This window comes from Tamandua tetradactyla, chromosome 5 (assembly GCF_023851605.1).
Source record: "Tamandua tetradactyla isolate mTamTet1 chromosome 5, mTamTet1.pri, whole genome shotgun sequence".
NCBI lineage: Eukaryota > Metazoa > Chordata > Mammalia > Pilosa > Myrmecophagidae > Tamandua > Tamandua tetradactyla.
Window position 1 is genome coordinate 177,593,644 of NC_135331.1, and position 18,044 is coordinate 177,611,687.

An 18,044-nucleotide genomic window follows, 5' to 3' on the forward strand; every position below is an offset into this window, starting at 1 on the left:
CACAGTGCTGCAACTGTCTACTTTTAGTTGTTACCCACATATCATACAGACTATCTGTAAACTAGGCCCGAGTTATCTCTTCCTCAGTCACCTGACTATAAGGAACTCCTCAAAAGGCCATAGCTCTGGGCTGGGAAAGGGAAGGTAATGTAGCAGGAGTGGGAGCCATGGACGTTTGGACCACTTCCTCATGTAACATACTTATGCCTTCAGAACCTACTTGAATCTTATCTTGTGTATACCATTTCCATTTTATGATGGAGTGTTGCTGTGCATGTCCAGCTTTATTGCTTGGCAGGTCAGACAACACCCAGCTCATGATAGACAACTCAGGTTTCATGGTAATATGGCCCATGGTTAAGCATTCCGTCTGAACTGAGGCTCAGTAGCAGGCCAAAAGCTGCTTCTCAAAAGGAGAGTAATTATCTATAGAGGATGACAAGACTTTACTCCAAATCTACAGAGGATGGCAACGCTTTACTCCACATCTACATAGAATGGCAAGGCACATCTTCATTGTGATTCATCTACAGGGGTCTGTTCTAGTGGTTTCCAGCTGACCTTTCCTGCTATAATAGCCCTCGCTCCATAAGTTAGGGAACCAATGTGAAGATTCTGCCAGTTGCTGAGGATGTCTATTCCAAGTACGCATTCTGCAGTTGGGGAAATAACCAGAGTGGACCCACCGTGAGGCAGAGTTGAGCTAAAATTCCATCAATCAGCTGACCTCCATAAGCCCCTATTCTGACTACCAGACCAGAGTGCTGTTTCGGTTCTCCTGGCATTAAAGTCACTTCTGAGCCATTGTCTAATAATCCCCCAAATATCTGATCGTTTCCTTTTTCCCAACATACAGTGACTATAGGTCTCTTTGTCAAAAGTTGGGAGGAAGATTAACATGGTACATTTTTGGCAGTGTAACATGGTCCTTTTCCAAGGAGACCTGGTCTTCTTCAAGAGGCTCTGGGTCTGTAAACTGTCTCAGGTTAGAATTGATTAAGGGGCTGTGACTTTCTGTTTTTATAATTTAAGTTAAACTCTTGTTCACTTGCCTGGAACTCTTCTGCTTATGTAGATCAACTAAGAATTTAGTAGACTGCCTACCTATTTTACTTCTAAGAACCCTCTCATCTACTAGCCAATGCCATAAGTCTCTGCAAGTCAGATTATTTTGACTCCTGCTTTGTCTACTGTTCCCATTATGTTAGGCACACCTACCTTATCTTTGTAAGTGCTGCCAGATGGTTTCTGCCAACTCAGGATCTGATCATCCCCATCGTGTTTATGGATTCCAGCACAATGAGAGCAGTTCCCATAGTAATATCTGACTTACAGAAAAGGGTGACTACAGAGCTCTTCAGAGATGATGGAGAGCCTACTCTTTATGCAGTTCCCACAGTCCTGGTGAAAGATGTATCCCCTGGACATTCCTGGGGTGGGTGAGCAGGTCTTCCATGATAAATCCACGCTAATATTCCAGTCTCTCTGAGCCTTTGGATCCCCTCATCTACATTATACTGGGGCAGTTCTGGCATTTTGACCTTTTGTCAAAATTGTCACCTACATTTGATCCATGTTTCAGCCAACCATCCATACAAACTATTAAATGTCCTGTCTAACCCCTCAAGCTACAACATTGACTTCAGAATCTCTGCTTAGTTTGCCCATGTCAATAAGTTCACCTTGATCCAACTTTATATTCCTTCCACTATTATACCATACCCTTAATATCCATTCCCTCACATATTTCTCTGATTTCTGTCTATGTAAATGGGCAACTCATGCAGTTCTTTTGGAGGATAGCATAATTCCTCATGAGTCACTTTGTACCTCACCTCTCAGGGCCTATTGGGACTTCAACATAGTTATAGATCTGGAAGAAAAGAGGGCTAGTAGGGGTAGGTCATGAAAAGAATTAGAAGTGTCTTTCAAGCCAGTTACCTCAGGGTAGTTTGTTCAGTTTCATCTAGTGAAACCGGACAAATCTCTCCAGACAAAGGAGAGAGAACTGTTCCCTCAAGGAGTTGCTTACAGGTTTATCAGGCACTATGGGGTGAATCTCTTATAATCTCTTCAGGTAGGGGTTGGATGGCAAATTCCTCAGGGAAGACTGGAGGTCCTGAAGCTTTCTCTTCCTCAAGTCAGGCTGGAGATTAGGTGACTGTTGCCTTGGAGAAAACCATTACAAGCTTATCTAGCAAAGACTTAGCAGAATCTAGAGTTTCAGTGTCCCCACTGCGATCATTATCAACCCATATGTCCCCATTCCAATTTTCAGGATCCCATTCCTTTCCAATCAGTACCCTCATTTTAATAGCAGACACCCTACAAGTTTGAGAATTGGGTTTACGTTATAATTCGGCACTTGCACAGTGAGACTGTGGGTCTGGTTTTCAGAAATCTCAGGTCTATAGCCACAGGAGAAAAGATGTTCTTTCAGAGTGCTTATAGAAACATCTTTCATATGGTGCTTAAGTTGCAAATGTGAAGCCTTCAATTCATCACTTTCTTTTATAACTGTATCCAGCGTATCTAGGAATAACCAGACAACATCATTATACCTTTTAACTTCATAAAACTCTATTAAGGTGTCAAAAACACTCTCACCAAGAGCCTTGCCTCTTATAAGCATATAAGTAGCAGTATCCAGTGGTGATGTATATCTCTATTGCCAACTCATGCCGTGGACTGTCCATGCCATCTTCATTATTGGAAATAAAGTCATTGATGCCTTTGAAACTAATCAGAGTAGAAAACTAATCACAAAAACCCATTTTCAAGATTCTGTTTCTCAAAAACCACTGCCTTTACCAAACCTGTCAGGGTGATCTAGGGAAACCGAACAATAGGAGATAATCTGTAAATATGATAAGATTTTCTAAAAGGGTCTCACGCAACTATAGGGATGCATGAATCCAAATTCCTGTTCTGCAAGCTGGCAACTCCAAAGAAGGTTTTCGAAGAATTCATGCTGGCTGGGTAAAGTAAAGATTAAAAAGTTCACCATTCTGGCTGCTAAAGTCATCACTTCACCTTTTAAAACCTTCAGCTGTTTGGATTAAATGTCTCTCATTGCTGAAGATGCTCTCCTTAGTTGATTGTAGCTATAATCAGCCATAGGAACAATCAACTTATTGATGATTTAAGTTCATAAAATGTTCTCTCAGTAACAGGCCAGTGCTTTTTTGCCTTTGTAGTTTCTGATGAAAAATTGGCCTTATCCTTTGTTATGTGATGAGTCACTTTTCTCTTGATGCTTTCAGAATTCTCTGTTTATTTTTGACATTTGATACTTTGATTAGTATATTTCTTGGAGTAGGTCTATTAGGGTTTATCCCATTTGAAGTACATTGTGTTTCTTGAATATGTTTATTTATACCTTTCATAAGAGTTGGGAAATTTTATTTACTCAAGTATTCTTTTTGCCCCTTTATCCTTCTTCTGGGATTCCTATGATGCTCATGTTAGTATGTTTCATGTTGTCATAAAGGTCCCTTAGACAGTGCTCAATTCTTTCTGTACTTTTCTCTATCTGTTCTTCTTACTGTATGATTTTGATTGTACTGTCTTGTAGTTTGCAGATTCTTTCTTCTGACTGTTCACATCTGCTGTTGAATGCCTCCAGAGGATTTTTAATCTCTTATTACTGTGCTTTTCAATCCCATATCTGTGTTTCTTTTTATACTTTCTACTTCTTCTTATGCTCACATATCTTAATACCCTTTAGCTCTATATTCATGTTTAGTTCATCTATATCCATAATTTCCTTTAACTCCTTCATTTGATTTAGGACATTAGTTTAAACTTCTTGGGTAAGTTGCCTAAAGTCTATATTCCCTCTGAAGTTTTAACTTGCTCCATTGCCTGAGCCTTATCTTCTTGTTCCTTAGTTTGGATTGTAATTTTTGATTGATGTCTGGGCATCTCATTATTTTGATGTTCTAACTCTGAAAATCAGTTTCTCCCTCTTGCCTAGGGTTTTAGTGAAGATTGGCCGTGTGTTAAGGCTCTCCTTCAGTGCTTAGTCCAGCTTATACTGACACTTTAGAGCAGTCCCTGTTTTAACTGTTCGTATTTTCTTAGGTCTTTTGTACTTGTTTGTTGCCCTGGATGTGAGGTACAACTTAAGTTTGCCCTTTTATGTGTAAATTGTCTGGCCTCCAGAAGAAAGCTTTCTTTCCTCTGTTTCTTCTTCAGGATTACTGAGGTGTTCTGTTGGTTTTCATGCAAAGTTTTCTTCCCAATTCCTATAATTTGCTCAGCTCTCTCCCTTACTCAGTGCCCCCTTTTCTTTATACTTTTTAGTCTGGGGTCTGTCCTGCTTTATGGTAGTTAGGTTTTCCCTTTTTTTCATGCACATTTTTGGCCTCCTGTAATTTCCACATTAGGTATCCTGCCCCAGGTCAGCATTCAAAAATGTGTAGTTTTTCATTTAGGTGTCCAACAGTTTAGATCGGGTTAAGTGTGTGCACTGCTGGTCAACAGGTCTACTGTGGGTCTCTTTTGTTGCCATGCTAGGGTCTCCTGCCCCAAGAACCCAGGTGAGGTCATTTTCAAAAAGGCCCATTTTTTTGTTTAGGTGCTTCAGCAGTTAGAGACGGGGTTGGGTGTGTGCACCACCTGTTAACAGTTCTGCTGTGGGTCTCACAGGTCTCTTGTTTTCAGCTAGCCCTTTTTGTACGTGCTGGCCAACTACTTAGTTTCTGCCCTAGGTCTGTTTGGTCTTGGTCCCTGTGCATGGGGTTCTGACTCACTGTTGTGAGTGGCTCTATTGTCTGTGATTTTTTTTTTAGTCCTTAAAATCAGCGTTCGTGGGGTTCTTCTTCAGTCTCTATTGTCTCTACAGTTCCAAGCAGGTATGATCTCTTGTTGGTTGTTTCTGGGGTATGTCTTACATTACAATCTTTATGTGGTTACTCAGATTTTATTTTTAATTAGAATTTACTTGGAAACATTCTTAGACATCTCATAATCCCATAGGGACAGAGGTGTCCTTTCAAGTGCTATAAAATGTAAATGTGTACTCCACTTAGAAAGAAGGTCATTGGCAAAAGGCCTGAAATTAAGAATGGTCCAAAAACAGTTTATGCAGAGCAGGTGCTAACCTCGCCTAGAAAATTTGACTTCTCGTAGATCATTTAGATCTTCCTGTTATAATAATTGGGAAATACTAAAATATTTGGAATTTTAAATTATAAAGTTATTTATTTATTTCCTTCACTTTAATGAAATGTGTTATCCTGTGGATATACAATACTTTATGAATGCTCAGTGTATAAAGTGATTTCTCTTTATTGCAGTTGTTCAAGCGCAGGAATGTCTCTTTACCCAGAAACGATGAATCTATGTTAGAAAGCCCTATCCAGGATCCAGATATCAGTTCCACTGTTCCCATTCCAGAGGTAGTATTATAAAAATGTATTTCAAATTATACTTCAGCAGAGTTTCAGAGATAAAATGTATAGAAAATATCATTCATTCAAAACACTTAAATGTTAAATTATATTTTCTTTTGTGTGCTTTAGGAAGAAGTTATCACCACAGATATGGTTCAGATGATTTTCTCTAATAATGCTGATCAACAGCTAACAGCAACACAGAAATTTAGAAAATTGCTTTCTAAAGGTAAGAATTATTTTCACTATGCTTATTTAATACAAGATTCTATAGTACAGCTTTGTTTTAGCATGTTTTTTAATTTTAAGGAATCTTTGTTAGATACAGTAGACCGAAGTTTTTCTTAAAAGCTTATTTTTAGAATAAATCTATTTTTTAAACATTCTGTTATCAATTTAACACACACTGATTTTAGAATAGTTGCAAAATATATTAGAATTGAAAGAAGCAAATAAAAATGTCATTGGTCACACTGTTAATAAAGATTAGCGGTATATCTTTTTAATTCTTATATATAAGTATTTGTCGAAACTGCTTCTTAAGATGGCAGTATAACATGATAGAGTATAGAGCTAAATTAGACATTTGTTTCCTAATTTTTGATTATCACAAATAATCTTGGTAACCCTTTATACAATTTAAAATTTCCGTAATATAAATTAATAGAAATCAAATATGAGTCAAAGGGAATTAGTAATATACTGATTTATACTCCCATGTTTAATTTGTACAAGTATTTGTTTCACTGTATTTTTACCAGTACTGATGATTATCTTTGAGAAAGAAAAGAGTACTTGGGTAGTAACTCATGATGTAGTATTTCTTTTGATTCTTAGTGAGATTAAATATTTTTCTATGATTATTGATCCTCTGTAATTTAGAATTGCCTGTTTATGTTCTTTATCCCATTTTATATTGAGTTTATAAGAATTCCTTATTAAATAAAAATTTAAGCCTTAGTCTATCATGTGTTTCACATAAGGAATTTGTAAAATTAGGAATTCTAATGGTATTAAATTATATGTGTGAACTGATAAGATTTTGAAAATGCTTACAGGGTGGGGGAGTAGTTGCTTTTCTTTGGACAGTCTGAGAAATGAGAAAAACTAGTATATAGCACATTCTCTTATGACTGGCTGAGCAGTGCATTAGTTTTGCATTTATACAGATGGCAGATGACATTTCTAATGTCTGTTACTCCTCTTGGACAATGACTTGACTAAGCTATCCTTGCTAAAAAATGCTTGTTCTATTAAAAGGAAAAGAGTTGAGTCAAAACTCTATACTTATCTGAATAAACAGAATACTTTCCCAATATTTCAGCCTCATAATAGGGCTCTGCCCTCTTCTAGTCTCTCCATATAACTTGAGTTCAAGGCCTGCACCTAAGCAACCCTCCCCAACCCCCACTCAATTTTCTTACATTGTCAGCAAGGCCTTATTTCTTACTGGCTTGATTATTCACATAACTTATTTTAAAGCTATACCTTAATTAATATTGGCTCAATTGCCTCTGAGAGTCAGAAATTAGTAACACATGAAGAATGAAAGAAATTTTGTGTCCAGGTCAGCAATGATTTTAAGTTTTTTACCTTTGCTTTCTTACTATAGCACTTATTCATAAATAAATTTAACTTTTGCTTTCCAATCCTCGTCTCCCTTGTTGAACAGTGTTAAGAAATCCTAATGTAATAAGAATACAGGGTAAAAGATGATATGGTCCATATTTTAAAACCTCAGCTTTTGTGTGAGACCAATGGAAGAGATGTTTATTTGGTGCAAAATTTATATTTTGGGCAGCACATTATCTAATTTAACTTGTGTGGTCAGTTTATTTGAACACCATAATTACATGGAATCTTGAATAAGGCCTGAGAGCTTATTATTTGTCCAGGTTAGTGTGATGTCCTGATACATCCCAAAATAAATCAGGCAGAAAATAAAAAAGTATTTGCAAAGTCCCCTTGGTGGACTGGGAAGAAAGGAGGAAATATTAAATTCCCCATCTGTGGAATTTCTGATATTTCGCAAGCAGTTCAATAGGCTGAGCCCTTGGTCTTAGATTTTGCCCCTATGAAATTTATTCCTGCTAAGCCTAGTTATAATTATGCCTAAAAGTCACCCCCAGAGAACCTCTTTTGTTGCTCAGATGTGGCCTCTCTCTTTTTTTTTAATGGAAAAAATGTTTATTTAAAGTTACTTTTTTAAAAATTTATTTATTAATTAAAAAAATAAACAAAACAAAACATACATAATCAGTAATTTACGATATCATCACCTAGTTGCATATTCATCATTTCTTAGAACATTTGCATTAATTCGGAAAAAGAAACAAAAAGACAATAGAAAAAGAAATGAAACGAACACAGGAAAGAAAAAAAAGATTATACCTATCATACCCCTAACCCCTTGCCTTCATTGATCACTAGCATTTCAAACTAAATTTATTTTAACATTTCTTCCCCCTATTATTTATTTTTATTCCATATGTTCTACTGGTCTGTTGACAAGGTAGATAAAAGGAGCATCAGACACAAGGTTTTCACAATCACACAGTCACATTGTGACAGCTGTATCATTATTCAAACATCCTCAAGAAACATGGCTACTGGAACACAGCTCTACATTTTCAGGCAGTTCCCTCCAGCCTCTCCATTACATCTTGAATAACAAGATGATATCTACTTGATGCATAAGAATAACCTCCAGGATAACCTCTCGACTCTGTTTGGAATCTCTCAGCCATTGACAACTTTGTCTCATTTCCCTCTTCCCTCTTTTGGTCGAGAAGGTTTTCTCAATCCCTTGATGCTAAGTCTCAGCTCATTCTAGGGTTTTTCTCAATCCCTTGGTGCCGAGTCTCCGCTCATTCCAAGATCTCTGTCCCACGTTGCCAGGAAGGTCCACACCCCTGGGAGTCATGTCCCACGTAGAGAGGGATAGGGTGGTGAGACTGCTCGTTGTGTTGGCTGGAGAGAGAGGCCCAGATGTGGCCTCTCTTTCTAAGCCAATTCGGCTGGTGAACTCACTGCTGTCCCCAGTATGTGGGACATGATTCCCAGGAGTGTAAACCTACCTGGCAGCATGGGATAGGACTCCCGGGATGAGTCAGGACTTGGCTTCATGGGATTGGAAAACCCATCTTAACCAAAAGAGGGAAGAGAGAAATGAGATAAAATAAAGTTTCAGTGGCTGAAAGATTTCAAAATCAAGTGGTTATCCCGGAAATTATTTTTGTGCATTATTTATAGATACCCCTTTTTAGTTTATGGTGTATTATCATGGCTAGAGGGAAGTGCCTGAAACTGTTGAACTGTATTCCAATAACCTTGATTCTTGAAGAGAATTGTATAACTGTATAGCTTTTACAGTGTGATTGTGTGATTATGAAAACCTTGTGTCTGATGCTTCTTTTATCCAGGGTATGTATAGATGAGTAAAAAAATAAGGACAAAAATAAATAAATAATAAGGGGTATACAGGGTAAAAACAAAGTAGGTAGATTGAAATACTAGTGTTCAATGTGGGGGAGGGATAAGGGGTATGGATGTGTGAGATTTTTGTTTTCTCTTTTATTTTCCTGGAGTGATGCAAATGTTCTAAAAATGATCATGGTGACAAATACACAACTATGTGATGATATTGTGAGCCATTGATTATATACTTTGAATGGACTGTATGTGTCTGAAGATATCTCAATAAAAATATATTTTTAAAAAATCCAAATCTAGTCAAGAATGGCTTAGTCTTTGTCGCCACATACAGTTTTTGTTTTTGTAATTGGGATTTCTTTTACTTAGATTACTATTTTAAATTCTTTTTTATATTATCATATTCTCTTTTTAAGTTTTTTTAGCATATGCATTACATTATAACCAGTTAACAGTGTTCATGATTTTACTGTTTGAATTTTCAAGCTTGCCATCAGTGTTTTTTATGCCACAACTTCCCCATTATTGAATTCTTTATTTTGATACATCTTTTATTATGGTGGAACATAGCTTAAAGGATTTTCTTTTTTCTTTCCTTTCTATTAAAGTTGTGTTGGAGCAATTCTTTTTAAGACTTTGCATGTCTGAGAGTATCTACGTGATGCCCTTATTTGGGCAAGTGGTCGGTATTTAAAATTCTGTTTCTAAGACTTCATCCTCATTTGCTCTAATTTCTCTGGATGTTCTCTTTCTTTTGAATGGTATCTTTTCATAGAGCCAGTGATTTTTCTGTTCCTTTGTTGTGTGGGATTATGCTTGCAAAGTTTAGGCATGTATGTAGTAGGAATTGTAGATGTTTTTCTTTTATTGATTAGTGTGCGTTTTTGCCATATCTATTAGGCCTAGAAAAATACTGGATTTACCATAATCATACCTGATCCATCAGTGTATAGTAAACATGGGAAAGGACTAGAATTTCAAGTGGAGTAGAATTCAACAGGAATTTTGCCTCTTTTGGAAAAGTTTATTTATTGTAATATATTTCCTGGTGACACTGGGATATATAAATGTACCCCTGGTTATTCTATATCCTACCCTTACCTCCCGTCTTTACTCCTCTGATTTAAGTTTTGATAGTAACCTTCTGCTAGAATCTCCTATTTACCTCCTTATCATGGCCACTCAGTGGCTGTAAAACATATGCAGTTCTCTTCTTCAGTCCCAGTTTTGTAGAAATTTCTCAAAAACTTTTTTTATTTGTGCGCAACTCTTGTTTAGTTTTCAGTGCCAAAGCAGATACTCCCCTATTTTGTTTATGTTTACATGAACTTTATAATAGTTTATTACCTTTATAAGATTATAAAGATTATGATTCTTTCAGTTAATATATCAATGTGAAGATTAATTGTTCATGGTCCCTGTTAGAATAGCTGATGATCCAAGTGTGTTTTAATTGCTTTCTTTTAGATGAAGGTAACCATAAATGTATTGCTTTTAATTCTCCAGGAAGAGACCATATTTAGGTTCTTATATCACTGTCTCTATCAGGTCTGACATAGTTATAGCCAATAATCTCAATGGCCACTTCTCCCCGTCCTCTAACCCAGAGAGGACTGTACATTTTCTTCCTTCTCTCAGATTCCTCTCCCTCTTCCCTCAGATGAAAAGAGTGAAACAAAACTTCTTGCCCTGAAAAAAAAAGGGTAAATTTAGAATTCATTTTGGAAAAGGGAAAATCTAGAAGGTGAAAGTGACGACTAAAACGCTATAATTTCATTTTGAATTTTTTTAAAGCAGGGAGAAAAGGATTAAGAAAATATATTATTTAATCCTCTTGAAGTTTTATAACTGTAACAACAGTTGAAGCTAGAGTCTGGAATTTACATTTTGAAGAATTTAGACCCTTTCACTTTGAACACCCAAACAAAACTTTTGGGGTGAAGGTTTATTGATTTTGTAGAAATTTCCTAATTTATTACCAAAGTAAGAAGGGTAACAAATTTTTAAAAAATAAGAAGAAAAGAAATAAGTCCATTCCGAAGTAAACCTCTCTTAACAATTGAGAATGTGACTTCTAAGAACTATACTGATTTAAAACTTCATAGTAAGATTTGTTTATACTGATTTTTTATGATTGCCATTCATATGTTTATTCTATTAATTAAATACAATATGCTACCGTTTATATATGAGCTATTTATGATTAGTAATAGAGGAAGTGAGAAAAAAGAATGGAAATGTGAAAATGAAATTTCTCTCTTGGTCAGGTAACTCGGTAATAGACGGATTTGGGTGATGGGTGGAAAATGGTCAGGTAACTCAGAAATAAACAGATTTGGTTGGTGAGTGAGGCAAGGGGTAGGAATAAACATGGTGATATAATTTGTTTGGTTTTGGTCATACTTCATTATAAAGAAACTGTGACAGTGTGTCCAGTTGTAGAAATATGGTCTGGAATCCAAGGGAGAAGAATTTAGTTATGGAGGTTAGATTTCTGATTACCAGCATATATTAATAAGTGACAACTGAATTAGCAAAATAGGTAATTTTTCTAGGAAGAGAATGAGTAAAAGTAAGAAAACCAATTCAAAGGAAGATCTTAACAGAGAAGTTCCTGGAGAACCACAATAGGGCACTTTTGTTGAAGTCAAAGGAAAACAGAGTTCTTAAGTACTTAGATTCCAATATGTGAATTATCTTTGTTTTAATTTTAGATATATTTCCTAGAGATTTTATGATTCTCAAAAGCCTCTACACTTGACAAAAATGTATCAAGAATCTAAACAGTCCAATAGAATTTTTTGTAAATAGTAATTAATACCCCAACAAAATAGAGCCCTGTGTGGCTGAGAAACATTAGGCAATTCATGGTTCCCTGTGAGGAGGCATACTTGTAACTTGAGGGTAGCACTGTAAAGAGTTAGTGGGAACTTTATCCCTAAGTAAGCATTTTGAATGTTGTACTGAAATACTCCCATGTTGTAAAGATGACCTCATAAAAGGCTTTTCTCGCTAAATAACCTTTAACTTAAGAAATTTAAATATTTCCATAAGAAATATTTTTAAAATTCTTAACATTATGGCTAGTGAAAAATAGAATTTGCTTTACAGTGAATATTACAATTTAGTTATATATCTAGTTAAGGGTTTTAAACTTGAATTAAATTTAAGTAATGAAATCTAGGTAAGAGTTATTGTGCATACTGTGTTTATTGACAGAGACCAGATTATTATCTTTTTCATGTCTCTGTAATAACTTTAAACAATCTTTTTTAATTTTTAGAACCTAATCCACCAATAGATCAAGTTATACAGAAACCAGGAGTCGTACAAAGATTTGTGAAATTTCTTGAAAGAAATGAAAATTGTACTTTACAAGTGAGTTGTTCTAAAGTTTTTTTCCTTAATCTCTTTCTAGAAATGATATATGATTAGTTTCTAGTGAAAACAACTTCTACAATACTTAGTGCCTTGTAAACATCTATTAAAGACTTGGCAAATAAAGGAAAACTAGTGCCGTCTGTCTTGCCATCTGTCATAATGATGCTGCTAGTTTCTTATAGGAATCTTATGTTATTGAGCATTTTTGGAAAATGTATTAAAAGTCATTACTAATGATAATAAAAATTTTATAGTAGTCAACTTTTAATAACTTTTTTGTTTTAGACAACCAAAAACTATGAACTGTTAACAGCTAAATTTATTTTGTATATTAGCTAATTTAGTTTGTGACTTTTTAGTATAAACTCTTTATACTTACTAAAAATCCATTTTTATGTGATTATTTCTTTTTTGAAAACAGAACAAATCATTATAGTCTACTAAAAATGTGACCAAAGTTAGGTCTATACTAAAAAACATTGCTTCTTCACCCTGCTGTAGTCACAGCTGTAAGACATTTTCCAAATAGTTTGCTACTGATAATTACTCGAGTGTGCAAATATTTCACTATAAAAAAAAGTGCTGTCTTTCACTTTTACACTATATATATATATATTTAATTGAGAGTAAAGAGTGGAGGGCAGTGAGATGGCAGCTCAGTGGCAGAATTCTTGCCTGCCATGCAGGAAACCTGGGTTCAATTCCTGGTGCCTGCCCATGTTAAAAAAAAAAAAAACTTAAGAGTGGAATTACATCTTTATAACAGGAATTGCACAAGATCTATGCCTAACTTATCTATGCTATTGTTAGGAATTAAGGAATATTTCTGGCATTTGAGTAATAGTTATCAAAATTATAACTTAGAGTAATGTTTCACTTAACTGAATAATTTGGTAAGTGTCCCCACATTTTAGGTATAAGCAAGGGAATGTTTTGCTTTTGTTTAATCATGAGTTTCATGCTAAAAAATTGTTAAGAATGTTTACAATAAGAATCTGAAGAAAAAGCCCTTTTATTCATGTTACAGTCTTATTAGCAGCTCGTTTTCTGAATCTTTAGGTATTAGTGCTGATAGGAACTGGAAGATATGAAATCCAATCTCATTGTTATACTAGTAACCCTGAAGTCAAGCCCTTTTAGTGACTGGTTAATAATGGTAGAATCTAAACCAAGAGCCAGGGCTCCTGATTTCTAGTTTATGATTTGGTTTTTATTTCCAAGTGAATGAAAGAAAATAAATGAATACATAAAATTTTTGAGTGCTAGTTTAAGCCAAATATTGTGTTAGTTATTGTGACTAACAATTGAGTGTCTGTTTCAAAGTTGAATGAGATATTGTCCCTATCTGCAGATTTTCCTCTGTTGGAAAAGGAAATCTGTTGTACATCTGTTATATATATAAACAGATGTGTGATAGATAGTATAGTCAGTGCTAGAACTATAAACACAGTAGTGCTTTGGGGAGCACAGAGAACATAGCAACTTATTCTATTTAGTGGAACTGGAAGATAGCTTCATAAAGGTAGTGATGTAGGGCTAGTCTTTAGGATGTATGGTAGTTTAGCATGTGAAAGAGAAAAATTAATTTCAGGATGAGTGGGATAACGTGTAGAAAGCAGAGTGTATTCAAGAACACTGGAGACTTGAACATTTATTTATCGTTATAATTAGAACCCAATGAAATTCAACACGCATAGTCTTGGGGCAGTCAAACACTCGGTTCCTATGAAATATGCTAGTTGAGACTACTGGTCTCTGCAATAGAGAGATTTTATTCATACTTGGAGCCTATTGGTCAGAATGGCTCACAAACAAGTTTTGATTGGCCTATGCATGTTTTTGTTTAAAAATTGAGGAATTTCAAGTGAAAAATCTAGACTTTCAGCTTCTTTTAACAAACCAGAAGGTTTTGTATAGGGTGAAGAAGGAGCAGAGCTGAGCAGGAGTTCTACCTCTTTTAGTCATAAAATGGCTCTAGTTTGCCATAATTTCCACTTGCTTATATCACTTGATGTTAACTGTCTGCTGTGTAGGCATGTTATTATTCTTCATTACAGCTCTCTCGGGTGATTACCAAGGAGGATTTTTGGAGAAATCCTTTAGTTGTCTTTTAATTTATTTCATTATCTGTAATTGGTAAGGAGTATGGTCTCCATTGTTTTTTAATATAATTTCCTCCTTTAACTTAAAAAATCTCTTAGTGAACCACACATAATAGTAACTATATTTTTCATGTCTTCAGTAGCACTTTTAAGTGTATTTTAATTTTATTGGTCATAATGACATCTGTGTTCATATGAAAAGTTGTGTATTTATGCCAAATATTTTTTAAGCTGTAGTCAGTGCATAGTGTGCCTGTGAGCTTGCTGACCACTTTCACTGATTCCTAGTTCATTGTTTGGGAGCTGCTGTGGGTTGAGTTTTCTCAGTTAATTCTTTTAGTTTCTTTGGCTGCTCAAGCAGATACCATGCAGTAGGCCAGCTTAAACAATGGGAATATATAAGCTCATGGTTTGGAGGCTAAAAGAAAGTCTAAATCAAGTCATCATCAGCATGATACTTTCTCCCTAAATACTGTGGTGTTTTGAAGCTGGCTGCTGGTGATCCTTAGTCCTTAGTTTGACACATGGCAAGGCACATGGTGGCATCTCCCGGTTGTTCTCTTCTCTTCTCTTCTGGGTTCTGTTGAATTTCAGCTTCTTTTTTCCATGTTTTTTCCTGTCTGAATTTCATTCTGCTTTTAAATCATTCCAGTAATAGGATTAAAACCCATCCTGGGGTGGTGAAAGGGTAGCTCAGTGGTAGAATTCTCATAGACAATGCAGAAGACCCGGGTTCAATTCCCGGAGCCTGCACATATCAAAAAAACAAAAAACAAACAAACAAAAACCATCCTGATTGAGGTGGGCCACACCTTAACTGAAGTAACCTCATCAAAAGGTCTTATTTACAATGGGTTCACCCCTACTGGAATGGATTAAGTTTAAGAACATGGTTTTCTGGGTACATACAGCTCTAAACCATCACATTTCTGTTATGAATCTATCACATATAAGTGGATCTGAATTCTCATTGAATTGATATGATTGATCTCTCAAAGGTTCTGCTGTTAAGCTATTAGAACTTAATAGTACTTGCTCGGCTAATGAGGTCTTTGACTTTGAACACATCATGTACCTCTCTGGACTTCCAGTTTTCTTGTGTATTAGATGAGGAGGTTGGAATTAGGTTATCTCTAGGGACACAAAAATACCATGTATGTTCTAAGCCCTATTAAGCAGTGCCTCTTCTTTTTTGCTTCCTTTGGAACACTTGGTTCTCTAAGTGTAAATATTAGCAGTTTTTGTGAATTATAAATTCAACTACATTCAGTTATTGTTTGTGATTTTACAAATTTCATTATATTCTCTCTCACTCTCAGTTCTTGTTTTCTAGTTTCAGAGTCCTTTTTTCTTTAAGGTTTCATCTGTGAAGTCTGACTTTGCAATGAACCTTACTAATCATGTCAGTCTTTTCTAAAATTTGTCCAGTTAAGTGGTTACTCCCTGTCTTGCTCTCTTTTCCTCTCTGATATTTCTTTAGTACTTTTATTTATTTTATTTTTCTTTTTCCTTAGTTTGAAGCTGCATGGGCATTAACTAATATTGCATCTGGAACTTTTCTACATACCAAGGTGGTCATTGAAACTGGGGCTGTTCCAATTTTTATTAAACTCCTTAATTCAGAACATGAAGATGTTCAAGAACAGGTAAGTTTATGATTTGAACTGCTATATGTATAGATTTTAATTTTCTCTTGAAAGTACCGTTTCTGTTTATGATTTCCCAAGCAGTTTTGTGCCTTACTTGCCTCTATATTGGCATTTGATAAAATGTAGTCATTTGTATTTAGTATCAAATGAGAAGGGAGGAAAAATGAACTGTCTCAGACAAAATCTTGGGTTCTCTGTAAGTGTGAGCTCATCTATAATAGTAATTACTGTTCCTGTTTATAAAAAAGTCTAGAAAAGTTAATAACTTACAAAGTCAAAATGCATGGCTGAACCAAGTTTTTAATCTGGGCATATTGGACTCCTTATTCTCTACATATATATGGATTATTTTGTTTGTTTTAAAATATCATCTAATTTGTAGAGAACTGTTTTTTAATAATCTTTGTGAATAAATAGTTGTTGTTAGAATTTTATCACACATAATTATACCATCCAAAGAAAAACAAGTATTAATGTTTTGATATTTTTCTTTTCTGTCAGTTTTTATACAAATTGATCTGTTGATCTCTCTCACCCATTCCATTCATTCGTTTAGTTTATATTATTTTCCCCCACTGAACATTAATAGTGGAAGCCTTCTATTGTGGCATTTATTATTCTTCCAAGAAAGTGTTACTGATTACTCAGGATCCATTTATGTATGTACCATAATTTATCTGTTCCTCAATTATTAGACATTTGGATTACTTCTAGTTAAGTAATGTTATTAATAATATTGTGATGAACATCACTGTAAATAAACTTTATGTATGTCTTGATTATTTCCTTAGAGAAAAATGACTTTACCCTGACAAAAGATGTACATTTTTGAAGACTATCATTACATATTATGAAGTTGACCTTTAGAAATTTATAGTAATTGACCTCACCCCCCACAGTATATTACAATTCATGAGGGGAAAAATGTTATTTTAAAAAATTTTTCTTAAAAAAATAAATATGAACAACTTAGTCTAGAGTAGCTCTTAAAAATAGTAGTTCATGTTTTAAATATTAAAATAAAATTTTCACAATTGAAAAAGTAACTTTATGTCTACTTTTGTACTTACATGAAAAATTTGAAATGAAATGATAATGTACATTTGCTTTCTCATCTAATTTAAATTTAATAAGTGAATAATTTGATCTTTTACAACCATTTATTTTAAAAATTATGAATCTAGACTAATTCAGAACTTATTTTGAGGGATCAGTCCAAGCTAATACTCATATTAGCTATTACCTCACTTTTCTATGCTTCTTCTCTCCTTCCCTTCTTCTTTTACAAATAGTCCATTCCCATTGAGTGGATTTCTTGGTATAGGAGCAAACCTCTGGTGAAGGTAATTGGAAAATTCACTAAATAGATATGTTTTGTCTCTCCATATAGATTCAGAGTAGATAAATAAAGCTTTGTTAAACAGAATAAACATTTATTTCACTAGTATGTTAGGAAACTTTATAATACCATATTAAATTTGGTTAAAAATATTATTAAATTACAATTTAAAAGTTTTATTTGTTATTACCCTACTAGTATATTCTGTTTTTGTTTTTGTTTTTTCCAACATGTTGGAAGTATCCCTTTGTTCATTCTATCCTAATATCTCATTCTTAAGAGAGTATCTTACTTTAAAAACTGCATGCATTATTGAAAAGATTTATTGACACTGGCTTAGTAATATGCATGCTAAGATAATTTTCTTTCTTATTTTTTTAAGGCTGTTTGGGCTCTTGGTAATATTGCTGGTGACAATGCAGAGTGCAGAGATTTTGTTTTGAATTGTGAAATACTGCCACCTCTTTTAGAGTACGTAAGTTTATCACAGTTAATACTGATTTCAGAAAAGAAAAGTATATTCTCCACTATATGTTTTCACAGACTCTCTAGCGATGCTTTTAAATTTAGGTTATGTCTTACTACGCCTGCAGTAGCTGGAAGGTAGGTAAAACAAGGAGACATTTTTAAATTGTATCATATTTGTTTTTTTTTTTATGTTCTGTTAAGTCATACTTAGCAGAAGTTAAGTCCTTACTTGATGCTTACTGTGCTAAAAGAATTATTCCACAAAACAAGGATATTT

At 34.6% G+C, this 18,044-nt stretch overlaps 1 protein-coding gene across 2 annotated transcripts in view; it reads left to right on the plus strand.

Annotated features, from left to right (window-relative positions):
* KPNA5 (karyopherin subunit alpha 5) overlaps positions 1-18,044 on the plus strand; it is a 48,108-nt gene that overhangs the window by 10,862 nt on the left and 19,202 nt on the right. For both annotated transcript variants that reach the window (XM_077162731.1, XM_077162732.1), the window contains exons 3-7: positions 5,301-5,402; positions 5,526-5,625; positions 12,112-12,206; positions 15,826-15,957; positions 17,682-17,770. In XM_077162731.1, the coding sequence (XP_077018846.1) occupies positions 5,301-5,402; positions 5,526-5,625; positions 12,112-12,206; positions 15,826-15,957; positions 17,682-17,770 (518 nt within the window). The remainder of the gene's footprint in view (positions 1-5,300; positions 5,403-5,525; positions 5,626-12,111; positions 12,207-15,825; positions 15,958-17,681; positions 17,771-18,044) is intronic.